At 45.9% G+C, this 26,778-nt stretch overlaps 1 protein-coding gene across 2 annotated transcripts; it reads right to left on the bottom strand.

Annotated features, from left to right (window-relative positions):
* Window positions 1-9,526: 9,526 nt before the first annotated feature.
* Window positions 9,527-22,369, bottom strand: RNF122 (ring finger protein 122). 2 transcript variants are annotated; one of them, XM_054720056.1, is made up of 7 exons: window positions 21,952-22,369; window positions 17,853-17,906; window positions 16,450-16,606; window positions 12,233-12,278; window positions 11,868-11,909; window positions 10,830-10,912; window positions 9,527-10,583 (listed from the first exon to the last, which is right to left on the bottom strand). In XM_054720056.1, the coding sequence occupies exons 1-7, from the start codon at window positions 21,974-21,976 to the stop codon at window positions 10,469-10,471; spliced, it is 522 nt and encodes a 173-aa protein (XP_054576031.1). In that variant the 5' UTR covers window positions 21,977-22,369; the 3' UTR covers window positions 9,527-10,468. The 2 variants fall into 2 exon arrangements, with proteins under 2 accessions (XP_054576031.1, XP_008144408.1); XM_008146186.3 differs by lacking the exon at window positions 17,853-17,906.
* Window positions 22,370-26,778: the final 4,409 nt, after the last annotated feature.

Here is a 26,778-nt window from a genome sequence, read left to right as displayed (position 1 = left end):
CTTGCTTCCTAGAATGACAAAATTGAATCAGCCATTTTCCCAAAGAGCCCTAGTTCCTTCTAAGGGAAAATGCTATTTAAAGGCTGCAGTCCAAACAGTGGGATGCCATTGCTCCAGAATTTTTATTACTTTTAGGCTTCCGGGCTCAGCAGACACATCTAGGAAATATGTTATTTAGAAAGAGAAAATAAATCATGAATTCATATTGATATTTACAACTCACATGGACGATTTCAGGCTTTTACTTTTTAAATATGAGACATGTATCTCTTCTTTTTCACTGAAAATATTATTTCCTAATAATAACATTAATATTATTAGTTATTTGCTTTGTCCTAAATATACACATAAAGGTATTAAGATAAAAACAACTTAAGATTTCTTGGCTGTTCTTTTTTGTCTTTAGGATATATCTGGTAAATAATTACAATCAAATACTATGTTTCAAGTCACTTGGAAAAAAAAACTTTTTGTGGTTATGTGGCCAACTTCATACATAGTTAGATTCATTTATTTTTGTTTCTTTTGAATCTTTTAGGAATGGCTTATTTCTTTTTTCTCATTTTCTTTTCTTTTTTAAAAATATATATTTTTATTGATTTCAGAGAGAAGAAGGAAGAGAGAGAAACATCAATGAAGAGAGAGAAGCATTGATCAGTTGCCTCCTGCATGCCCCCCGACTTGGAATTGAGCCCAAAAACCGGGCATGTGCCCTGACCCGGAAATGAATCCTGACCTCCTGATTCATGGGTCCACACCACCAGGCTCTCATTCCATTTTCAACACACTCAACTCTGCCTCCACCCCACCAATGAGCAAAACTGCTCTTGTCCAGACCGCCAATAGCCCCCTCATTGCTAAATTCAGTAGACACTTTCATATCCCTCTTATTGATCTCTAAGGAACATCTAACCCTTGATCTTTCTCTCCCTAAAACCTTCTCCTCTTGCTTGTGGTGAGCTCCCCCCTCCTGGTCCTCCTTCGACTTCTCTGTCACTCCTTCTCCTCTGCTTTCTCCTGCTCTTGAAAGGTTGTAGTCTCTCAGTGGGATTACTGGGTCAAATGGGACTTGTGTCTATCTTTTTGTTCATCAGGTTATAATGTTCTTTATTTTCCATTTGACTCAGGACTTGCCATCGACCCTTTTCTCATTGCCAGCCTTGACTCTGAGGGTGCTCTCATGCTCCCCACAGCCTTTAATGTGTTCAACTCCCGCTGTGGACCTCCCACCCAGGCCCATGGCTGAGCTTCAGAATCACACATTCCAATTCCTATCTAGTGTCTTCTTTTGTATGTCTTATGAGTAAATTTTATATTTCTGAACTAAAATTTGAATCTTCTGGAAGCTTCCAAAGCTTTTCTTTCTATATCTTCATTCTGTTTACCCACACATTTCACCAGAAATCTGACTGTCATTCTTGCTGTTTCCTCCCTCCCCACCTGCAACCTATTAACAAGTTCTACTGACTTTCTCTCTAAAAATTTTTTTCTTTTCTTTTTTTATTTTTTGTTCTTTTTTTTTTTTTAGGATATTATTATTTTTTATTATTCTATTTTTTTATTGAGGTATTATATGTGTACATACCTTACCATTACCCCCCCCCCCCCACACCCATACATGCCCTCACCCCCCAGAGTTTTGCGTCCATTGTTTATGCTTATATGCATGCATACAAGTCCTTCGTTTGATTTCATATCTCCCCCACCTCTCCCTAACTTTCCCCCTGTAATTTGAAAGTCTGTTTGATGGTTTACTGTCTCTGTATCTATCTTTTTGTTCATCACTTTATAATGTTCTTTACTATCCATAAATGAGTGAGATCATGTGGTATTTTTCTTTCATTGACTGGCTTATTTCACTTAGCATAATGTTCTCCAATTCCATCCAGGTTGCTGCAAATGATGAGAATTCCTTCTTTTTTTATGGCAGCATAGTATTCCATTGTGTAGATGTACCATAGTTTTCTGATCCAGTCATCTGCTGATGGGCACCTAGGCTGTTTCCAAATCTTAGCTATTGTAAATTGTGCTGCTATGAACATAGTGGTGCATATATCCTTTCTGATTGGTGTTTCTAGTTTCTTCGGATATATTCCCAGGAGTGGGATTACTGGGTCAAATGGGAGTTCCATTTTCAGTTTTTTGTATTTTTTGTTCTTTTTAGTTTTTTATTAGTTTCTCTTTTTTATATTCTTTTTAAAATTTTTTTTTATTGTTTAAAGTATTACATATAGTAGTACATATATCTCCTTTTTTTCCCCCCATAGAACTTCCCCCAGCCTCCCCTACCCCCTGTCACATGCCCTCATCCCACGCCCACCCCCCCACCCCAGTGTCTTGTGTCCATTCGTTGTGCTTATATGCATGCATACAAGTCCTTTGGTTGATCTCTTTCCCCCCCTCTCCAGCACTCCCCAGCCTTCCTGCTGTAATTTGACAGTCTGTTCAGTGCTTTACTGTCTCTGTGTCTATCTTTTTGTTCATCAGGTTATAATGTTCTTTATTTTCCATAAATAAGTGAGATCATGTTATATTTTTCTTTCATTGCTTGGCTTATTTCACTTAACATAAAAAATATATATGTACTGATTTCAAAGAGGAAGGGAGGAGAGAGAGATAGTAACATCAATGATGAGAGAGAATCATTGATCAGCTGCCTCCTGCACACTCCACACTGGGATCAAGCTCTCAACTGCAACTGGGGCATATGCCCTGACCGGGAATCCAATCATAGGTCGATGCTCAACCACTGAGCCACAAAGCCGGGCTCTAAAAAATATCTTGAATTCATCAATTTTATTTGCTGCTACTATTACCAGCTCACTCCAATTCCTCTTCATTTGACCAATCCAATAGCCTTCCCTTCTTGTCCACCATCCCATCTCTGTTAAAAACTTAACTTGTGCCAAAACTGGTTTGGCTCGGTGGATAGAGCGTCAGTCTGCGGACTGGGGGGTCCCGGGTTCGATTCCGGTCAAGGGCATGTGCATTGGTTGCGGGCACATCTCCGGTGGGGGGTGTGCAGGAGGCAGCTGGTCGATGTTTCTCTCTCATCGATGTTTCTGGCTCTCTGTCCCTCTCCTTTCCTCTCTGTAAAAAATCAATAAAATATATTTAAAAAAAACAAAAAAACAAAAAACTTAACTTGTGCCCTGGCTGGTTTGGCTCAGTTGATAGAGCATCGGCCTGCTGACTGAAGGGTCCCAGGTTCGATTCCAGTCAAGGGCACATGCTCAGGTTGTGGGCTCGATCCCCAGTAGGGGGCGTGCAGGAGGCAGCCGGTCAATGATTCTCTCTTATCATTGATGTTTCTATCTCTCTCTTCCTCTCTGAAATCAATAAAAATATATTTTTAAAAAAGAAAAACTTGCCCTAACCAGTTTGACTCAGTGGATAAAGCGTCGGCCTGCGGACTGAAGGGTCCCAGGTTCGATTCTGGTCAAGGGCATGTACCTTGGTTGCGGGCATATCCCCAGTGGGGGGTGTGCAGGAGGCAGCTGATCGATGTTTCAGAGTCTCTCATCGATGTTTCTAACTCTCTATCCCTCTCCCTTCCTCTCTGTAAAAAAATCAATAAAAATATATATATTTTAAAAAAATAAAATAAAAAATAAAAAAAACTTAACTCACATAATGTCATTTCCCTGCTTACATCCCATTATCATAAATTAAAACTCCTTGCTGTTGCTACTGGGCTCCACCTGACCTGACCCTTGGGTCCCAACCCCATCTTGCCCCTGTGTCACTTAGCTCTGGCTGCACTGGAGTTGCTTTCCAACAATCCGAGCTCCATTTTGCCTCAAAGTTCTCACATATGCTCTTTTATCTGGTCTTTCCCCAACTCTTGTCATTCTGGTCTCAATTTAAATGCCTCTTGCTCAGAAAGGCCTTTCTTGCCTATCTCCACGACCCTCCCTCCCCCGCACCAGTTTAATTTAAGTGGGTACTGCATACTATTTCCTGGTTGGCACATGTATACATTATGTTTGTTTAGCATCTCTCTATCCTGTCAGACCATAACTATCTTGGGATAGGGAACATCTTGGTTTTTGTTCATTGGCACAGTGGCTATTAGACTGTAAGGGCAATTATCCATATCAGACTTCCATACAAATGGCATATTCAGGGGTTTTCAGCTGTGACCAATGAAGTAAAGCAAATTAATTTCTGAGTGCAGCACCTGTGACAATGTATGTTCAATAAAGGATTCTGTATTAGGATGATTAGGGGGAAATACACAAGCTTTCTTATCAACTTTTCATTTAGCCCCCTTATTCAGAGGGAGGGGCTAATCCCTATGACTCTAGAAACAAAAATAGCTTATATTTGCATATCACTTTGAATCTTTTCAAAACATTCTTTGATGTACTCTTTTTAACTACACTCTGAAGCAGTCACTATATTTCCATTTCACAGAGGAGAAAAGTGAAGTGTAGAGAGATTAAGGAACAAGGCGGGGGTCTCCCAGCTAATTAGAGGCAGAGCTGGACTTAAAACCCATTTTTTGAATTCCAAGCTAGTTTTGTTTATTCCACTGTACAAATTAACACCACAACGAGGAGCAGAAGGGAAAGTACCCATGACTTCCTAAAACAGCCGCAGTTCATCACTGACTGGCCAGTCAATCTTTTCTCAATACTGAACTTTCCCCCTTTTAAAAACAAGTAATTATGAACAAAAATCACTCAAAACTGCTTTCTTCATCTGTGCTAATGTCATGCATTTCTCTTTTTAAGCCAGACTTCAAAGAAATTACTTCTGTTGTATTCTATAGGTACATCTCACTTTAAGAAACACAAATTTTTTAAATAAAAAAGTAAAGAAGTCCTTAGATCTTACTTAAAGACTCAACATAGAATTCTTTTTTTATTTTTTAATATCTTTCATTGATTTCAGAGAGGAAGAGAGAGATAGAAACGTCAATGATGGGAGAGAATCATTGGTTGGCTGCCTCTTGCACACCCCACACTGGGGATCAAGCCCACAACCGGGAATCAAACCATGACCTCCTGGTTCATAGGTCAACACTCAATCACTGAGCCACGCTGACCAGGCAACAAAGTTCTTTTAAATAATGAAACCGGCCTGGCACATTTAAGGCAATTACACAATTCAGGGCTCATAATTGCCAGATCACACACAGCAGGATGCCTGTTTCTCAACCTGAATATATGTGTTTTTAACCTCACAAACCTGTAATGAATTTGCTGGATTATTGGCTTTGCTATATCGTCAACATATAATAAAGGAAAAATTTGCTTCTTTGCAGAATAATTAAGTCGAGGACATTGCATTCTAGCCACAAAGAAATGCAGATTTCCTTCTGTAGGCATTTTTCCCTTTCAAAAAGGTTGCTTAAAGTGGTTTTTAAAAGATAATTCCAGCTTGCTAAATTTAGGGTGTGGAAAAAGTCCAAAACAGAAATATTCCATGGCTAATTGTGCAAGAAATATTCCATGGTTAATATGTGTAGTAAGGGTAGATGTCCTACACTGTTGATAATGCACATTCTCCCCGCCAACACACACACACACACACACAACACATGATTTAGCAAAGTGAAAAGTTACCAGAGTCAGTGAAGAAGCCTTTAGCAATATGACCACATTTTAAATGTAAAATGATTTCATATCTGAGTTCTTTCTCCCATCCAAATACTAACCAGGCCCAACCCTGCTAGGCTGACAAGATCAGATGAGATAGGATGCGTTCAGGGTGCTATGGCCATGGCCCTGAGTTCTTTCTAAAATCACCCTGAAGTCATAGCTACTCTTCAGAATTTATCAGCAAGTTATCAGGAAATGGATATTGTCATATTCAAGGCAGATTTCTCATTGTTCTCAGTTCACTTGCAAAACAAGATGTTAGCTGTAAAATTGAATACAAGAAGTGTATCGGTATCTGAAGCTTGCTTTGAAATGCAATGAAAAATGCATTGATTAGCCCTGGCTGGTGCAGCTCAGTTGGTTGGCGCATCATCCCTTACACGAAAAGTTGGTGGGTTCGATTCCCAGTCAGGCCATATACCCAGGTTTTGAGTTCAATCCCCGCTCAGGGAGGGTATGAGAGGAAACAGATCAATGTTTCTTCTATCCAGGTCTCTCTAAAATCAATAAAAAACATATCCTCAGGTGAGGATAAAAAAAAAAAGTACATTAAAGCTAGATAGATGATATGGGATAAAACATAACAAAATGTCTAATGTAGAATGCAGGTGGTTCACACTACAACTCTTCAACCTGAAAAGAATAAAGGTGGCAGGTCCCAAGGTTAGTAGGCACCTGCAACTTAGCTCCCAGGTAGCATTCTGAGATAGTATCAAGAGACAACTGTGTGAGACCTGGACAACCTGGGCCCTTGACATCTATACCAGCTTCTCACACACCAAACTGGGCAGGATGATAGATGCAGAATCTTTGGGGGCTCAGAGAACAGGCAGCTCAGTGGTTAAAGTGTATACAGAAGGAAGGGTTGATCTGTGTCACTGAGACTCGTGAATTATTCTGAGAGGAAAGAGCACTGCAGATGGGGAGAAGGTGGGTGGCTTAAAGGTCAAGGGCAATTTAAAGGTTAGAAACCAGTACATTTCTGGAAGTCTGAGTTTGTAGTGGAGATTCATGCTTACAACATAATATTAAAGATCACCACCAAGTTCTTGGTCCTTATCATCCAGATTTAAAATACTCCAGGAAGTTTTTATAGCTTGTCTATTTTTCTGCAAACAAGATTCATCAAAACGTATTCTTGTGCCTCCTGGAGCTGTGGAGTTTCCCTTCATCTCAGAGCACATGCCCTAGTTTGTTGTTGAGACTGTCACATAGAGACAGAATCAGAAGCCATGCCAAGGCCCAAAGGTGACCTTGGTCATGTCCTGTCTATATAGTATGCCAGCTTATCACAGGAGGAATCAAATGGGCATGTTTTTTAAAAAAATAGAGAGGATCCAATGTTGTTATGGTCTGAGGCATGGTAAACAAGTTTAACTTGTTCTCATGAGTGACATTTGTGTATAAGCCTGCACGACTGGTCATCAGTTTGTCCTGGTTTTAACAGAAGATTCACCTGTGAGTGAGGGAAATGATCAACGTCATCAAAGATATTATGACACCCAGACAGAAGAGGGTGATGGAATGGAGGGCAGAGGTTGGGTTCGGCTTAGGGGGTAAATCATTGCAAAGTTGGGGAGGCCTAACAGGCCCTAGCGAGAATGGAAAAAGCCCAGATAAGAAATGGGTGACTCTGAATTGAAATGGAAAAATTGATGGAGGGAGAGAAGGGGGAACAGAAGGGCCAATTCTTCATGACACCCATTGTCCCAATCTATCAAAGGCAGTGATTTGCAAATTTTGCTTTGAGCTTCTCACCTTCACTTTAATCACCAACTTTGTCAATGGTTGATCCATTTAAGTTTCTTTAAAAGTCACAATCCACTGTGGAGTTAAAAAAAAAAAAAAATCCATGGTCCTAGATAATGGGAAGCAAAAAAATCATTTGACGATTATCTGGGGCTTTGTCCTTTCTGACTGCATCAGCCCAGGACTGATAGAACCTGCTACTTTATCTTCCAGGAACACAACCTGCCTCCAAAGCTATTGTGTATCGAAGCCAACACTGAACTTAGATCTGTACAATCTGGGTTTGTGCCTTGGTGCTGATGCTTATCTGTGTAATTATGAGTAAGCCATTCATTTGCTTTTGTCCACACTCTATCTCGAACTCAGAGGGGTACACACAGAAAGGAAAGCAAATTGTATTTTGTGAAAGAACTCGGTGGCTAGGTGCTCATTATCTGGTACACATGATTATCAGCTAGCTTCCTTCAGTTCGGTTCCCCTTTGAAACACGTTTACAATGCAAACTCCTTTTCAGTAATGGAAGCAGTACTAGGTATAGTGTAGATGCCCATGAATATTTCGTGCAAAGAAAAATATAGGCTTAGTTCCCAGACGGTGCCCAGATCTTTTAGAAGACTGATCTAAAGAAACTTTAGGAGTCTCCGTCTATCAAGTCCCAGGTTCCTGGCAGCACACAGGACACCCAGCACAATACACTGAATTGTTTGCACTCTCCGGCACACAACAGGCCGGTGAATCCTGGGGTACTTTTGTTCATATCACTCTCAAGACTCAGCTCAGGTATCCTCTTCCTGCAGAAATCCCTACTGTCCTGGATTTCCACACCAACTGAGCTAAGGGTCTTTCTACCACAACGAGCTTGCTGACCCAAAATACTGTGATGGCACCCTCTCCCAAGGTAAGGATTGTTCCCTCACACAGTGCCTGGCACAGATGGCAGCAGCCCTAGGAATGCTGACCTGAGTAACAAGACCATACTGACTCTGAATTTGGGACTTGTGACTATTTAATTTGTGATTGGCTACTACAATTCACATCTGACCAGGCAAAACATCTCTAGTTTCCCCCCTCTGTGGAGTCCCATCCTGCCTAGCTGTATTGAAGCACCGAGAGTAACCCAAGGCATTTTTACACTGTCATTTTGATTCCGGGACAATGCTATTTAAATTCGCAAACAGACATTCTAGTGCCAACATTTTAATGTCAACATGCCAACCCTGGATTTCCCTTGAGAGGAAGGGGAAATGGTGAGGGAGGAGGATGCATATGAAACCAGCCTGCAGACCACTGGTTTCCCCGCCTAGAACAGAAGCTAGAGGGAGGGCTTTGCTGAGAAAATGCATTTTATTCCTACACTAAAGCAAGGACTAGAGGGAGAAGTGGTCCCTCAGTGAAGACCAGGCCTCATAGGATTGGCAGCAGCAGACAGGGGATAGAGAGGCATTAAGGAAGATAGAATTACCCCTGAACGTGTGAAATGGCAAAAACAGGCACATCCTCAGGCAAAGGTCCCCCACCAAGATGCCCCAGCTGCACCTCAGATCTGTCCAGCATGAGCACCGACTATGCTGAGAGCCTCCACAGTACAATTGCAGGGGTGAGGGTGTCACCCACCCCTGGGCCCGGCTCCTCTGGGTGCATGGGCATCGCTTGCATGCCAGTGACCCACCACTCCAGATGCTTCTCCTGTGCACAGTGCCCAGGGCTTGCCCCTGGAATGACCAGTGGCACTAATCTTTCACCAAGCAGGGTGACCACAGCCCAGTTGTTCCTACCACTCTCAACCCATCACTGACACATCACCCCCCTGGGATACTGAGAGAGCGAAGTTGCAAGATATGGGGTCCAAGATCTGAGTGCACACAGGGGCATCAAATGGTAAGTCCTATTTCCAGTTGGGGCATGGGGAAAGGTAGGCCAGTGACTGTCAGCTAATAGGTTAAAAAAAAAGTATAAAAGTACATTGACATTAGTCCCAACCTGTGCTGTACAGGCAGCAATCTCTCACCAATTTTTCTTTTTAAGGATTAGGAAACTGTGTGTGTGTGTGTGTTTGATTTGAATGTGGGGAAGTGAGAAGCAGCAGTTACAAAGAATTTTGTTCCTTGTTGGTGGAAAAGAGCCAACAGACACAGGCCACAACCACAGGCAAAAGGTTAGAGAAACTTGTTATTAAATTTAATTTTCTTTAAATACATACCTTCTCCCACCCTCACCCACTCTGGGGAGGAACGGAAACCCCCACCCCCTCCATTCCATATATAAATCCTGAGATGGTGAGGATGAAGTATAAAAATACTATTTACAAGGGGGAAGAAGGTGTCGCTGTCTTTACCTTCAGACACCCCCTTCCCCAGGCCCCTTTTGCTCCTTTAGAAAAAGCCCCTGGAAATCCATTTGAGTGTAGAACAAGCCCTTCCTCTGGGGGGCACTCAGACTCCGATGTGGACTTAGGAAGCTCCGAGATTGACGGAGGGAGAGAGTGAGTGGGTAGCACCTCAGACCCTAGCAGGGGGAGGGAGGGCCCTCCTTACCCTGTAGCCAGGCTGGCCAGCCAGCCTTTGATTCCATAGTTCCCATGTAAACATTGACTTTGCTTTTATATGTCCCTGCTCTTCCTAATTTCCTACAGACCCTCCCTCACTTCCACTGGAGGTACTTGGTTCCTTGACCTTTTCTTCCTTTCTTCCCTGCTAACCTTCTGATGGAAGGAGTGGGGGGCAGGGGAGGACAGAGCCCATCTCATCCCTTCTTCTAGGGCTTTGTGGTCATACGGTCTCTATCTCTACTGTGTGCTCCAAGGGTGATTCTTCCCCCAGAGCAGGGACAGGCAGGGAAATCATCCAGTACCAGGATACATTGGTCTTGATGGGTGATGCTTTCAGTACTGAGTAGCAGGGAAGAAGACTTCAGGAGGCAGGAAGGAGGGGCAAGTCTGGCCTCTCACTGATGGTGGGAGACCAGCCCTATACTACCTCCCCTTCAGGTAGGCATGACCATTTCAGGTAGGCATGACCATTATCACCCAACAGTCTTGTTCATTGCAGCTATGCAGAGGGACCAGGCACCCATGAGGCAAGACGTCTTCTCCAGGCCTGATGTAAAGGCAGCCCTCACACCAGCTCATCCAATAGGATTCCGATGCTCTGAGTGGCCTCGGAGGGGCCAGCGATGGGCTTGTTACACATGGGGCAGACGCAGCGTACTTCTAGCCACTTCACCAGACACCTGTGGGCAACAGAAGATGTGAGATACCCCAACCTGCTCTGGCTGGCTATCATTTCTCAGACACAGACCATCCTATCCTTACTGCACTCGAACCCCTCCCTTTTGCCTGCTGTCCAGACAGGTTGTAGGACTTCAATGACAAGGGGTAGGTGGGAGGAGGTAGGGATCGTAGGTTCTAGAAGACGCTTCCTGCTTATTTCTTTTAAAAGGCACCCCTGGACACACATCCCCACTGTGGACACTTACTTCCGATGAAAAGCATGTTGGCACGGGAGCACACCTAGCTCATCCTTCCCCTTGAAGTCTTCCAGACAGACTGCACAGGTCTGCTGTGGAGAGCAAGGGGGCAGGGGCAGTGTGAGAGGAGATTGGGCAAGAACCCCACTCACCATCCTGAACACTCATTATCGCTACCCCAGTTTCACAGGTTCCCTTTGCGCAGTGCTATTCTAGAAGAATGATTTTTAATGCTTTCTAGCCTCGTACATTTGGCAAGGGGAGGTTTCAATAATGAGAGGTAAGGATGAGGGTATGTGGTCTGTTACCTTCTTTAAATCCAGCCTTCTGTTCATATATATGAACCCCCTCAATCTCAACTGAATTACTCTTCTAGATGAGGGCTTGGGAAACATCTGAACTTGTTGAGATATAAAAAAACAGGGGCAGCCCTAGTTGGTTTGGCTCAGTGGATAGAGCATCGACCTTCGGACTGAAGGGTCCCGGGTTCTATTCTGGTCAAGGGCAGGCTTGATCCCCAGTAGGGGGCGTGCAGGAGGCAGCTGATCAGTGATTCTCTCTTATCATTAATACTTCTATCTCTCTCTCCCTTTCCCTTCCTCTGAAATCAATAAAAAAATATTTAAAAACAGGGACAAAATGGGCCATTTCTCAGTAGTCTTGTGTCTAGTGATATCTGTGATGCTCCCTACTCCAGACAACCACAAACACTGAGTGCAGGAGGTTCTGGTTATGGACGGAAGCTTTGGGCAGCGAGTTAGGTGCCTCCAGGGACAGATGGGAAAGGAGTAGGAATGGCCTGTTCCTAAAGAGTCAGTGTGGGGGGGACCCAGGATTTGTTGGGTGTGAGCAGAGTGATGGGGGGACAGGGAGGAACCACAGGCATGGACACACTAGTTAGTTCCCTAGGCTGCTAGGGCAGAGTGAATATACAGGGTAAAAGGACCTTCTTTTCAGAGGTTCCCGAACAGGTCCAAGCTGAAAGCTGAGGGTGCCCTGTGCTTTACCCACAGCCCGCCCCCTGACATGCCATTCCAACACACTCACCCCATATAATTGTGACTTCTTGGCATCCCCTTTAAGCACCACCTGGGAAGAAAGAAGGCAGCATGGTGTCCAAAGAAGCCAGGTGGTATCAACCAATGAGGGAAGCCCCCAGCTCTGCACAGGATCCCCCTTCCTTCCCTTCCTCCCTCGCTTCCTTTTTCCCTCCTTTTCATTAAGCGGGGGGCTCTGGGCACTGCCTAAGCCAACCAGATTTGAGGACAGTGGAAGGATTGAACCCTGGAGAAGGCCAGAGGGGAGGCTGAGGGGGATTCCAGGCCAGGACAGCTCAAGCTTCTTGTCCTCTTCTGTCTCTAGCAGGACAGGGAGCAGAGGAGGAAGTCTCAGGGGAAGAGGCGGTGCTTTACCTCCTTATATCCGTATCGTTCGCTCTGCGCCTGGTTCCGCAGTTTGCTGGGGGAAGAAGAAGGGGAGAGAAGCGGTCACCATGGCACCAACAGAGCCATTCTAAGTGGGAGAGGCGGGCGGGCTGCCTGGCTTCTCCTGGGGGCGGGGATGGGTGCTCCTCCCAGGGGTGGCTCACCCTATAGAGGCCATGGGCTAAGGTTTGGACCTAAGTGGGTCACCCAGAGTGAATTAAGGACTCAGGCTCAACAGCCTCAAAATTTTCTGCAGGTCCCACAGACTGGGAGATTCACTCTTCCTGCATTTCTCAGGAGGTAAATTCCTGCAGGCTCCCAAACCCTATAGATCCGTGGTCGGCAAACTGTGGCTCGCGAGCCACATGCGGCTCTTTGGCCGCTTAAGTGTGGCTCTTCCACAAAATACCATGGCCTGGGCAAGTCTATTTTGAAGAAGTGGCATTAGAAGAAGTTTAAAAAATTGGGCTCTCAAAAGAAATTTCAATCGTTGTACTGTTGATATTTGGCTCTGTTGACTAATGAGTTTGCCGACCACTGCTATAGATCAACAATTACCGAGTGTAGAGAAGTTAGATCTTCTTAAAAGGGCTATTTCCATTAAAGCTAGGGGAGCAGGATAAAGAAGTGTCTGTTGACCCTGGGGGACGTTCTGCCCGGGGAACACAGTATTCTGGAAACGGCACTCTCCCCGCACGGTGCCAGGAAAACACAGGCGAGCCCTTCTTTGTCTGCTCCTTTTTGTTTCAAGCTGGTGGCCTGCATGCTGCCTCACTCTCAAGAGCCAAATCCTGGCACGTGTTACTAAAGGCCACAGCGCACCATTACGGAGGGCTTGCTGTGCACCGATCCCCGCACTAACACATTCGTGTACATGATCCCCGCACTAACACATTCATGTACATGCTCATCGGCTCCAAACAGCTTCGGAGGGAGAGGCTTCCCTTTCCACAGACAAGGGGAAAAGGAAGTCTGGAGAAGTAACTTGCTCAAACTTCAGAGCCGGTTGGCAGCATCTGAATGAAAGCCTCTCGGATCACAGAGCCCGAGCTCTTTAACACAACATGTGGCCTGTTTCACCAATTAGGGGAACACACCATAGTCGGGGGCCTGGCCAGGCCATGTGCGCCTGGATCCTCGACAGAACGAACTCCAGTCCAAGTGGCTCCTGCCACGGGGCGGAGGCCTGGGCAGCACATCCCTGCCCCCTTTCTCTTCCCTCTTCGGAGGGTTTCTAAAGTGGAGGGTTGGGCTACAGGCCTCCTCAGGGCTCCCACTGCCCCATCCTTCACTTTGCACTTCCATATATTCACAGGCATCTGTCCCCACTTGCCAGTGAGAAGGGCAGGAAGGATGCATCCCAAGCTGACATAACTGTTAGCCGACAGACACTGGGGAAAGAAGAAATGTCCAGTGGGGTGTGCTTATAGCCATCTTCTGAGGGAGACAGCCACTCTTAGCCGGTATGTGCAGAGTGACTAAGGAAGCAGTGAGGAGCCTGCTTCTTCACCAGAGAACGAGGGGATGCCACACATAATTGTGAGCCTCAATGCAACATGGCTATGACGTCGTGTGCGCCGCGCTGTATCGGCAGATGCCTGGGGTGCCCTGCTTTTAATGGTCTTATCCGAGGAAACTCCAGAAGCCTGCCTCTCAGAGCAGAGCCCAGGATGCTCAGAACACTGAGGGGCTTAAAGCTGCACCTGCACCCTGCATGTAGATTCCTGGATCAGGAAGATTTAGATTGTGATGAAATGGGGCCAAACAGGTTGCAAAAGGAAACAAAACAAAACAAAACAAAAAAACAGACGCTGGGCCATCCCAGCAGGGGATATGGTGCCAACAACATTGGACAGGTGGCCTTTTCAGCTGTTGGGTGAGCAAAGTAGCTAAAAATACCCTGATTTCAATGACACCATTTCCAGCCACTGCCAGTGAGCTCTGCCTTTGCTTCTTTTCCCTTTTGGAACAAACAATGCAGCCAGATCCTGAAAATAATTGTCCCTTTCCTGCTTATGTGTACTTCACTGGCCCCTCCATCCTGTGTAGGGCAGAGATTAGCCCTTTGGGGGCTGGGGGTGAATGAGTGCGGTGGGGGGAGCTGGGAATGGAGGCTGGTTTTGGCCAATGAGCTCACCAGGTCATGAGCAGGGGTCATGGGCCTATTTTGGCTGAGGAGGAAACCAAGAAGCAGGGAGAGGAAGTGGCTTCTGCACTTGTGTGTCTTTCTATATATAGACGCCCACAGGCTGCCACACACCAGTGAGCCTCTGGAACCATGCGACAGCGGGGTGGGCTGGCTCGGAGCAGGCTGCAGAGCAGAGAGGGGTGGTGCAGGGGCAGATGACTGCAGAAGGGACAGGTGGTGCCCAGCAGCCCTGCCACGGGAAAGCTTTTGGCATCGTGTGGTTCTGTCGCTCTGTTCCTTCAGGCCAGCCAACCAAAAATTAATCAGCCATCCCCAGCTCCCAGCCTCTCCTTCTGCAGACACCCACACTTTAGCCGTAAAGAGGTGGCCACGGCCACAGCTCCCCTCCACTTCACAGTCAAGGAGTAAGAATCAGCATTTATGAAGTGGACTCATACCTAAAATGCAGGGATGTTCTGAGGATTAAGTGAGTTAAATATTTTACAAAATGCTAACCATGACGTCTGGCATGCAGGTGGCACTTGGTAAATAGCTAAAAATCTAAGGTTACACCCATTAGTGGCAGAATTAGGAAATGAACCCTGGTGGCCATCTACTTAGTGGCCCAGAGTGATTTTCTAGGATTTCTTCACTCGATCACCTTTGCAGCTTGGCATATGTGAGCTCGTGTGTGTGTGTGTGTGTGTGTGTGTGTGTGTGTGTGTGTGTGTGTGTGTGTGTAAAGGGACCAAACGGAGTTGGCTTTACAGACTCCTCCCATCATCATACACAAATCTTTGGTATTGGAATGTGTCCACCTTCAGTCTCTGGGGAACTGCACAAATTGCTCGAAATGAGATGGGAGTGGCTGGTGGTCAGGCAGACGAAAGGAGTTTGAGGAACAAAACTCAAGCTTGGGGAAGGACGAGGGAGTGGGGCAATACCAGAAACCTACCCTCACCCCCCACTTCATAGTGAGATGCAAATCTAGACACAATTGTACAAGAGGAAAAAAATAAAAAGTATTTACAGAAGATAGTGGCTTCAGTGGAAAATTCTAGTCATAGGGACTTTTTAAAGTTCTGAGAAAGAACCGAGAGCACTGGGGAGCAGGCCTACAGGCACTTCCTCCCCTTAGAGAGAGCTCTTCCAGCCTGAAGAATAGGACAAGCACCTCCTCTAGCCCCCTTCTGGGTGAAGGACTCAAGTCCACCAGGACACCTCAGTGGGGAACCAGATCTCCTGTTGCCTCCATCGAATTTCATCTTCTTAGATGATTTGATCAGACACTAGCCTAGACTCCAGCTGACATATACTCAGGCATTTGTGGGGGTTAGTTATCACGATGGCTCTAGCCATGTTCTGCTGGTCAGAGGCGTTCAGCACTCCCCAATATACAGCGAAGAATTATTAACACCAGACGCATGCTCTTGTTAGAAACTACTGTAATTTCCAGTCTAAATTCCAGTTATGCCCCACATTTTTGGTAGGAAATAGCCACAGTTCCCATGTCTTATCAACAGGAGAAGAAACAGTTCCTGGAGAAACTCCAGTCCTTCCCTGGGTCCCTGTGCAATAAGGGAGCTTTTAGTTTTTTCACTCTCAAAAAATAAGAGCTTCCAAGGCAGAATAAACAAGCAGATCTCCAGACACCAGCTTGCTAATATTAGCATCTGCTGGACATAGAAAGATTTCCCAGGAGGGCAGAGGTACGTGCCACTGGTGTAACTCATGCCTACTTATCCCCGGCTACCCAGCGGGTGTGAGTGGGAAGAGAGACAGTTAAAGGACCATCAATGACATTACTTTGTCAGACAGTAATTCTAGGCAACCTTAGCATAACTGGCCAAGAGGCAGGATGCAGCCCAACCCATAGTGACCTTACATGCTCTGGGACAACTTGATAGGCTAATGTAAACAGAAACACCAGGCCTCGAGGGCCCAGAAAAGGACTGGCTAAGTCCTATCTTTCAAGCAGGACACCCGCTGGAGGCTAGTGAGCCTCGCTCAGCTCACCCTACCCTTGGCTGCCTCCTCCCCGACTCCCCCATTCCAGGTCAGCCAGGGAGTCACTCACCTGATGAAGTAACAGCAGAAGATGAGGCTGAGCATGAAGACAAAGATGCCTGTACCAAAGATGACCATGTAGATGTTCAGAGGAAGGTCTTGGAAACTGATGGGTGGCATTGAGCAGGACTTGTTAGTACTAACCAGTCCCAGGCCACAGAAACACCCTGCAGAGAAAGGGGGAGGAAAAATATTATTATTCTAGTTGGAAATGTACCTCTGGGGCTGATGTACTCTGTGTCAACAAGGATAGAGAGAGAACTGGCAGGCTCTGGGCTCCTAAACCTCTGATTCCGGGGCTTAAGTTCATGTCCTAGTTCTAATACTTACTAGCTATGTGATCACGGGTCAAGTAACCAATCTACGAAATGGACTACTACACACAGTACTTAAAGCTGCATCCCCATCTTGGTGGAATCAAGATTTCAGGCAACGGGCAGAAAAATGGAAACACTTCCTTCAGTTAGAGCCCATATGGTGCAGTAGCAAAATTAAGAACCTTAGGTGAGGAAAGGTATATTTGGGCCCCTAGCTATGTGACCTTTTATGAGGTTACTTCACTAAGATTCACTCTGTTATGTGAAAACAAGGAAAATACAGAGAGGACAAAAAAACAAACAAACATAGAGAACCAGCATTAAGAAATATGCTTTGTAGCCCTAGCCGGCTTGGCTCAGTGGATAGAGCGTTGGCTTGGGACTGAAGGGTCCCAGGTTTGATTCTGGTCAAGGGCATATGCCTGGGTTGCGGGCTCGATCCCCAGTGGGGGGCATGCAGGAGGCAGCTGATCAATGATTCTCTCTTATCATTGATGTTTCTCTCTCTCTCCCTCTCCCCTCCTCTCTGAAATCAAGAAAAATAAATTTTAAAAAAAAAGAAATATGCTTTGTAAATTGCAAAGTGCAACCCCAAAGGTCATTTGTCATTATGAAGCCACCTGCTCCAGGAGACAAGCTGCAATAGGACCAGAATAGAAATTATTCATTCCAAGGCTGAGTTCCAGAAAGTGGGGGTGGGGATTGCAGTTTACTCTTACTGTCTACTGTCCCGGTTTCTACTCAAAGCCTCACTGTGCAGTCTCACGGTAGCAATGACATCCCCTGGCGCTTATTTGAGATGCAGAGTATTGGGCCCACCCCAGAAGAAATGAATCAGAATCTACACATTAACAAGGTCCTCAGCCCTATGCATTCAGCGTGGGAAGCCCTGGCTAGCCACTAGTTGCTTCCCTTCTCACATGACTTTAGGGGTATCCTGCTTGGTCTACCAACTGTAGTCGCCTTCCCCGTGCCAGGGTTTTGTGTTGAGGTAGGTGTGTGACAGGATTCTGGCCAATGAAATACAGAGAAATGTCTGCTGAAAAAGGGAAGCCTTTTCTTTTTTTTTTTTTTTGGTCATGTCTACTCAAAACACCTGTCATGGTGGCAGCCAAGTTATAGCTGGAAAGAGAGCAGGTCAATATAGAGCCTGTGGCAGGGGAAACAAAGAGGAGGAAAGATTTTATCAGTTGAGTTGCTAGATTAGCCAGTCCTGGAGCCATTCTCTATCTTGGGACTACTGGTTCTGACAGTACATTTTCTGTAATGTTTAACCATAAGGAAAAGGGGGAAAAAAGATAGGATATAAGCAATAAGCTGGTTGAGTGTTTATTCATGCTTGCAGGCAAAAATACCATAGTGATCCAAAAGATAAGCATACCATTCTTGTTTCAGAATGTGGTGAGACAAAAAAACTAGAATTTAACATATACCTGCTACATCCCAAGTACACTCTCATGCTACTAGTTTAATTTTAAAAAGACTCAATCATTGAACTGTCTGTATTCCAACAGTTAACAAGGCCTGGCTCTGTACTCGAGCCCTCAACATGGGTTTTAGGAACTTTCCTGACATCTTGGTTAAGAGCCAGAACCCATTAATATATACTTCAGAATTCTGCATTATAATTACCAGAGCTACAATTCAGCAGAAGTCTGGCTTGAAAGATGAAGTCATCTTTGATGTACTTCTCATACCTCTCTTCATCCCCTAGATTAATCCAGTGACCATATAGAGCCTCCCTCCAAACCTCTTACATATTTTGTGCCCAACTCTATTGCCAAGTCCCTTTTCCAAACAGACGTTCGGCCCAATTCCATTCCAAGTCCCTATCCAGTCACTTAATTGATGTCTAGTCCTCTAATTTAGCCCACATGTCTCTCATATCCTCCTACTCTGTTCCTATCATGTATTTCCCAAACTCATGACTAGCTTAAAGGCCTCCTAAACATGTGTGCATTGGGTCCCCTCTTAACCTTCCCGCCAATGTCCTCCAGCACCACCCCATGTGGGCCTCTCTCCTCACTACTTCTGGCCCCACTTTGTACTCACTGCCTCCATACCTTTGTTCATCAGCTTTCCCCGCCTAAAACTCCCTGTTTCCTAAAGTCCACCAAGCCTGGTCTTTGTGATATTCCAGTGACCCTCTCTTCCCAGAATTCTGTGTGCTCACAGCTCTAACACAAGTTCTGGCTCTTGAATACTTAGTAATTATCTTACATTGCCCAGTTGTTCCTAGCATCAACTTAACCTAAACATACATTAAGCATTGATTATATGACAAGTACCATGATAGACACTGAAGATAAAATCAGGAAAAAATGAGTAGATGGTTTTACCTTCTAGGGAAGAAGACACAAAGGTGTTTTTTGTTTTGTTTTTGTTAATCCTCATGCAAGGATATGTTTCCCATTGATTTTTTTTTTTTTAAGAGAGATACAGTAGAAGGGAGAGAGACAGAGAGAAACATGGATTGGTTGCCTCCCTGCAACCAAGGTATGTGTCCTTGACTGGGAATCAAACCCGAGATCCTTCAGTCTGAGAGCCAACACTCTAAACACTGAGCCAAACCAGCAAGGGGCAGACACAAAGGTTTTCACCATACAAAGTGAAGCACAGTAGAGGAGCAACTATAATCCTAAGATCAGAGATGAAAGTCCTTAACAACCTAAATGCTGAGGTATGAGGAAAGCAATTTGGATATTTTCCAGTGCCTAGTCTAGTGTTTGGCTTGTTCTCAAAAACTAGTTAACAGATAAATAACTCCTAATTTTCTCAAAACCTGGCACCCTTGGCAGAAACTCACACTCCAAAGTAAGTAGAAAAGTAAGTAGACTGATGCTTGGGAAAATTGCCTAGAAACTGCCCTCAGCTGAATGGATGACCAGTCAATGAACAAGTACTGTTGAAGGCCTGATTTATGCAATGACCTACACATTGTGGGTAAACAAAAAGTAAAAGAAGTAATTCTTATCTTGAAAGGTTTTTTTTATTAAGCTGAAAACAATGAAATAATTAGCTACTAAACTTTGCTATACCCAACAATAAGCCCTTGCTTCTAGTCTCCAGCAGGATTTAGAAAGTTTTCACCACCCCTCCACTCAAATATTTGCTCCATGGGCCAAAAGAAATCAAATTTTCTTGAAGACATCATGGTGGACTGAGTCTATTCTGGAAAAGGGTCTTAGGACTTCCCTTCAAGAAACTGTCCACAGTATCAATGAGGCCTTCCTCCCAACAAGAGCAACTCCATACCTCCCTGCCCCCAACACTATTTGATGGTATAAGAGGACCTAACTTCCAATCTGTCTTGACTCTCTATGCATTCTTTTACAGATTGGGTCCTGGTATCTTTAGGGTTCCAAAGAACCTCATTTGGTGTCCTATTCTGGGAGCTTGCAGAGGGGTGACAGTAGCTATTGTAGAGGGTTTGTGTATGCACTCTGCAGGCCCTTTGGCCTCAGCAGTCCATCTTCTCTTGTCTGATGACCCAGGGTTGAGTCACTGAGCTTAGGACTCTTATGTGATAGGGGTGTAGGTGAGAAGAGCTCCATAGCCAAGAGATGGTCCATTTGCTTGGATGGTGAAATTTTCCTCTAAAAGTTGGACAGAACACCAACCCCAGGAAAGAGGGGATTCAGAGATTTTTTCACAAAACGATGGGGAGAGGGATTGCTTCCTCATGGAGTCAAAGAACAGGATCTCTCAGTCACTGAGAAGTGAACAGAGAAAGCAGCATGTCCTCTGCTGGCCTAAGAACCTCTCTGAAAGAGGGCTGCCCAGAAGAAAGGCCAGTGTGACTGACAAGCCCACGGTTCTTCTCCTGAAGTCTCTCCTCCATTGTCTCAGCCGACCTCTGCAAGCCCTGACATCAGAATGTTTCATCTCCATGAGTGGGCTGGGAGTGGGAATGACGTCAAGAGAAGGGCTGGCCAAGGAAGACCAGAGACTCTGGGAAATGCCTCTCCTTCCCAGCCAAGGGAATCTTTCCCAGATGCTGGGATACTCAGTTCTGCCTCATCCCGTCTTCCGCCCCCTCTCCCGCAATGCCCGCCTATCACACAGCTTGGTTCATTGTCAGGAAATTAGATACTACCAGCAGGAGGAAGGGGGTGGGGGAGGGCATTCTTACACATGCTGCCCAAACCTTGCCTTCCTTAAGACAAAAGCCTCTTGAAATAATTAATCCAAGACCTGGCAAGAGAGAGTCTGCTTTCAGAATGAATTTTTCCTCTAACTAGCCAGTTTGCCACACTCAGAGAGAAGACTAGCTGTTTCCCTGCCTCAGCTCTACCAGCGTTAGAACTAGGCGGTCAAGATCCTAGGACCATTAGAGAGCATTAGCGTTCAAGGTTTTGAACTGATCCCTGAGCAAGGCCCCCAGTTCAGTTAGCTTGGGTGAGGAATCAGACCCACGCCCAACAAGTTATCACCTGAACCACAAAAGAAGCCTCAGATGAGATAAATTTAGCATCACCCGGGGGTGTTGGGAGGGTGGCCTAGTGAACGGGGTGGTTGGGTCTGGAGGTGAGGCTCCACCATTGAGGCTCTTGGGGAGCAGATTAGCCTTGCGCCCAAGGGGTAACCGAGCTCCGAGATACGTATCTGCAAAGCGTTATCAGTTCAGTAAAGCCATGCTCTTGAATCCGGCGTCTTCCACGGGCTCAGAGCCCCGCAGCAGCCGGTGCGAAGCCAACAAAGACACAGAGGAAGCCACCCCCGGCCGGGCCCGCACGCAGCAAGCATTGTGTGCACATTTCCAATAGCCTGCAAAGTTTCAGACCGGGAACTTGAGCTCCCTCTAGGAGATCCTAGCCCGAGCGCGGATTTCAGGCTCCTCCGACAATCACAACAAAGAACAGAGTTGGAGCGCACAAAGGCAGGGGAAGGGGTAGGCGAGCGAAGCCGCCACACAAGGGCCGCGAACCCCTCGGCTCCCACGCCCCCGCCGCCGCCGCCCCTTCGGAGCCCCTTCCCCGCCCGCCAGGGAAATCGGGGCTTTGCGTTGGTTTGTTTGTTTGCTTTTCCATTTCCGCGCTGTGCAGAAGAGAGAGTTGGGCTCCAGGACGCCTTCTCTCGCCCGCCCCATTTCAAGAGAAACTTGGCTCGAGAGACAGAACCAGCCTCAGATCGTTCAGTCTTGCGCCCCCTCCTCGCCCCCGGCGGGCCCAGCGCCCGCTCGCCCCCGGCCTCACCGTTACACCACTGGAATGGGTGCATCAATGAACTCGTGGCGGGCTTCCCACGGCGGACGAACGCAGGCGGCGGGTGAGCGCACCGGCTCGCTGGCCCCTCGCGGATCCGCAGGTGGGGCCGGTGCAGTCCGCAGCAGCCGCCTTTCTCCAGAAGTCGAACTCCCTTCGGAGTGGAGGGGCTTCGGAGAGGCCGGTTTTAGAGCAACAAAGAGGAAAGAGGAGAAAACAAATAGAAAGTCCCCCGAACCAACGCACCGCCGAGGAAATGCAGGAAAGGCCCCCGGGGGTGGGGGAGATGTGGGGCGCCACAGAGTAGGATGGGGGTACCCAGGCGGCAGAGGCTCCCGGCCCGCAGCGGGGAAAAGAAAAGCCTTAAGGGAGACGGCTCAGGTCACACCACGCGGAGGAGGAGAGCGGCCAGAGACTCCGAAATTGACACAGGTTGTGCACACCCCCCTCCCCTATATACCCCCCAGAAGCCCCGCCCCCTCCCGTCATCCGTCCTCCGGCCAATGGGAGTCTTCCTCTGGGCCCCGGGTATTATTTGCAGGCCCGCCCCCTCCTAGGGCGGAGCGTCTTCGCAAGGTGGGGCGCCCACCCCTCACCTTCCCAGCCCTGGGAAAACTTAAGTGGAAAGGGGGGCGTGCGCCGCCGCGAGTGGGCCCGGAGCTGGCGGAACCAGCCTCCTCCGCCGGGGACCTGGGAGAAACCGAACAGTTAGGGCCGCATTGTTTTCCGCCTCCAGATCCATTACGGTCTCTGTCGCTCTTTGAGAAACCAGTTCTTTGAGGAGTGATCACATTTCTGCTCCGAGGGCCAGGGTTTGGCGGCTAGCACGTTCCTTTGTTCACTGTAGAAGCGGGGAACTGAAGCCAGAAGATAAAGAAGATGAATGGCAAAAGTGAAATCTGGAATCATCTCGTTTGTGGCCAGTCCCTCATTTTACTAAGGAATTAAGGCTTGAAGTTTAAACTTAATGCTGTCCACGTAAGAAATGTACAAACCTGTAGGGAGTTTTCATAAGAGTGTATTGGAGCCTAAACTGACGACAATTGCCAGGAAGCCAGATCTAAACTGCTGCAGAGAGTAACAGTTTTCTTTTGTGCATTTGAAATTGAGGTGACATAAGGAAGGTGGGAGAAAGCAAGGTGGGGAAGGCGTGGGGATTAGAAAATAATTAAGATTATGTGCTCTCTCCAGAGTTGTATCTTGAAGGAGGGGTCTGAAAATAAGCATTTCAAAGGTTTGTTAACCTAAATCCACAGACACAATGGGCAGGGGTAAGCCAAGATAAACCTTTTGCTAAAAAGTTATATGCCTGGGTCTTGACCACCCACCAAGACCCAGTTAGGAACTTAGGATCTTCACACCATCCCTTTTTTTCATCCACAATGTAAACTTGTCAGGGCTCCATAATCCTTAGTAGTGGGATCAAACCCTGGAATCGACATTGGCAATGCATTCAGGGTAATTTCTTCAGCATCCAGCACCATGAAGGAGTTGAATGAATAGTTAAGTACTACAAGGAAAAAGACGGAATCTCTTAGTTCCCTGTCCATTGCAGCATTTCCTACGTCTTCTTTTTGTTTTTGTTTTTTTTCAGAATGTATTTACTTTTACTTTGTGTCGGCACCTTTGCACCAGAGACCCATTACTGTCAACAGTTTCTACTCACCTGGGAATTACAGGAGAGTGAGAGGAGACAGTAAACAAATAAGAATGGCTTAGTCTAATCTTCCTGCAACCCCTTAGTTGAAAGTGATAAATACTTTATCTCTTGGGAACTTGTGACACTCCAATATGATTTGCATATCAGTGCTTTGTCATAGAAATGCCTGATGTCAAGGTATCAAGTGACTTGGCCAAGATAACATAGCAGTCTGCAACAAATGTTTAGCACTTAATTATATAATTGCCTTAAAAATTTTATTAGCTACTCTGGAAGGGCATCCTGTACAGATCTCCCTAATTTCATCTTTGAATTGGACAATTGTGAAACCTTCCTAAGTGGCCTCTATGACTCCATGGCTTAGACTTGTAGGGCCCGTGATATTAGAGATGTTATATATGCAGGCTCCCAGGCCTGGAGCCAGAGATTTTGATTCAGTAGTTAAAGGGTGAACCCCAGAAATATTTATTTAACATCCCTTGACCCCCAAAATTCTCATACAGTTTTGCTGAGAGAAATTAATGCTGCGACCTTACTCTGCAATCCATCCTCTCTGCTGGCCGCAGAGTTACCTTTCTAAAACATAAATCTAATCATTTATTTCTTGAGCTTAATAACTTTTATTGGTCCCTGGTGTCTACAGGATCCAGTCGAACTCTAGAGTATGGCATTCAAATCATTTCAGTCTGGCATTGCCTATTTCCTGGAGCTCTCCTTTCCCACATGCTATGCATCAGCCATGAAGCTTTTGCTGTTATTCCTCAAATACAGTATATTCTTTCTTGACTGATTTTGTACATGGCATGGCTTATGTTTGGAATGTGCTCTTTTTCTTTCTGTGCCTGACATTTTGTAAGATTCAGCTAAAAATTCATCTCTACGTGGCCCACTGTTCTCATCTTTTCCCTGTCTCCATCTCTCTCAGCACTTTTCATGTACAATGTAGTATGTTATAGGATTTTAAGGATAATGATGTGACTTCCTGAATTTGATCCCTTCATGAGCCGTCCTTATAACAGAATTTTCAAGGGCATGAATCATTTTTGTGGTGGCTCCAGTGTCTGGTTCAATTAATATTTTTGGAATGGATGCATGTATATAAACTAGCATTTAATTTAAGCCATGTTCTAGGTGCAGTGTAAGCAATTAAAAGATGTCGTTGTTACCTATCCAATAGTTCTTTATATTCATTGACTCAGGGGAAAGGTGTCTATAGGTGAGCCTAATTGCTAGATGCATCTAGGAAGGAAAATTGTCAGGAGTGAGGAATGTCTCCCCCCCCCCCCACACCTAGACTAGGAGCTGATGTGGGAAGATGAAGGTGGGAACCATGGGAGTTCTCATGCAGACCGAGCTGGTCATGCAGGACAGTGAATATTCCAGTGGCACCTGCATGAGTGCGGTCATCAGAATGTTCTATAACAATTCATGTGTGGTTTTTTTCTAAACTATAAGAGAACATCTATATATATAAAAGCCTAAGCAACCATCAGACTGTCCAACCAGTAGCTATGATGTGCAATGACCACCAGGGGGCAGACAACACAGGAGCTGCTGAGGTGCAGTGACTTGGCAGCTGCGGTGCTTGGGTGACAACCCCAAAACCAGAGAAGAGGGAGCCCGATTCTGGGGTGCGTCACCCAAGAACTGCCCTCTCCCAATCCGGGACCCCTCGGGGGACGTCGGAGAGCCAGTTTCAGCCTGATCTCCACGGGCTAGCCCAAGAGACCCCATGGGTGCTTGTGCACCAGTCCTCTAGTTTATTTATAAAATCACAGAGGAAGAAGTAATTTGTAGAAGAAATGGCCTTAGGAAACAAGTTAGAGAGGTAAAGGAAGGACCCTTGGAGCTTGGGAGTTAGGAAGATAATAGTAACATGCTTCGGGGTGAAGGAAGAGAGAAGGGAAAGGCGTGGGCGTGCTTCCGGGAGGGAGAGCCCCTATAACAATTCATGTCTGAATCTGACATTATAAGCTTTCAGTAAGGTCTTCTGAGACACTTAAGGACTCTAATTTAGAAAACCTGATGCATGCCTTTCCAATCTCCCACTCTCAATCCTTCCGGTTGTTGTGGCCATGAGGCTATGCCTCATGACAGCTTAGACTGGGAGATGTAGGCTGAAGGAAGGGCTTTGACCTTGGCATTTTTGAAAAGGTTGGTTTGGCCCCTGCATTTTCCTAGATTGAAAGTCCCTATCAAAAAACAAGTTGATTTCTCACATCATGTTAACACAATTTAGATAATTCACCCCACCCCCACTCCAATCAGGGGATGCTTCACAGGCCAGCTTCTTGTGAATCAGGAAGACACATCTGGTCATCTTATGAGGAAGAAACAGAAACAGTAAAGAAGATGATGAATTATATTCAAAGCCACTTGAGAAGTCTGAAGTAGAACTGTGTTTCTAACTCTTCCATGGAAAACTTCTAAGAAGGCAGGGATTCTCTTCTTTCCCACTGCCCCATCCCAACATTCTCTTATTCAGCCCATAAACCCCCTCACTTAAGGCCCTATAAGCACTAGAGAAACACTTTGGGGAGAGATGGCTAATTCTGTGGAGGAGCATAGAAATCGTAAGCTCACCATTTTACCATTATAAGGGACTCTCTTCTCTCTATCATGGCCTCCAAATGCAGCCCTAAATACAGAAGAACATGCTTAACCACGGTCAGTTGTAAAAAGTGATAATTAAATGCAGATAAACATGTCATACTTCGAAGTTAGACAAATTGTCACAACATTTTCCAAAACAGTGCTATTTCTTAAGAAACCAGTTTTTATGAGAGGAACACACAATTCTTTGAAGGAGTTTAGGGTTGTTTATTTGTATATTTGAGTAAATGAGGTCCTTCACTCATTTCACTCTTAAAAGACCTGGTCTTCCTCTGTCCAGATACATTAGAGGTCTCAGTACCAGGATGCTTTTAGGGGATTGATGCCAAAAGTATTCATAACCTACACAGGAATGTCCCCCAGATTCTGGTCTGTGGTTCTCCAAGAAAGTGAAGTAACAATTTCCCCACCCCTTCCCCAGCTTCCGCCCACATGGAAGTGCAACAGGAGAAAAAGGCCTTGGTGTGACTGAGGAGGCCGATCCTCCTTTCTCTCTCCAGAGGCTGAGTCAGTTTTGGAATGATGCCTGGGCTTTCCCCAAATCT

The sequence above is a fragment of the Eptesicus fuscus genome, chromosome 8, assembly GCF_027574615.1.
Source record: "Eptesicus fuscus isolate TK198812 chromosome 8, DD_ASM_mEF_20220401, whole genome shotgun sequence".
Taxonomy (NCBI): Eukaryota; Metazoa; Chordata; class Mammalia; order Chiroptera; family Vespertilionidae; genus Eptesicus; species Eptesicus fuscus.
Note: the sequence above shows the minus strand (reverse complement) of the source record. Positions and strands in the feature narration are given on the sequence as shown.

Bases quoted from the DNA above. Each gene is read 5' to 3' on its own strand.
- RNF122 (XM_054720056.1), bottom strand. From the start codon at position 21,976: ATGCACCCATTCCAGTGGTGTAACG. The intron at 16,607-17,852 runs GTGTTTTGAGTA...CTTTCTCTGCAG, and splicing joins CTTGGCTGCCACCATGACAG to GGTGTTTCTGTGGCCTGGGA. The intron at 12,279-16,449 runs GTGAGTGACTCC...TTCTTCCCCCAG, and splicing joins TTCTGCTGTTACTTCATCAG to CAAACTGCGGAACCAGGCGC.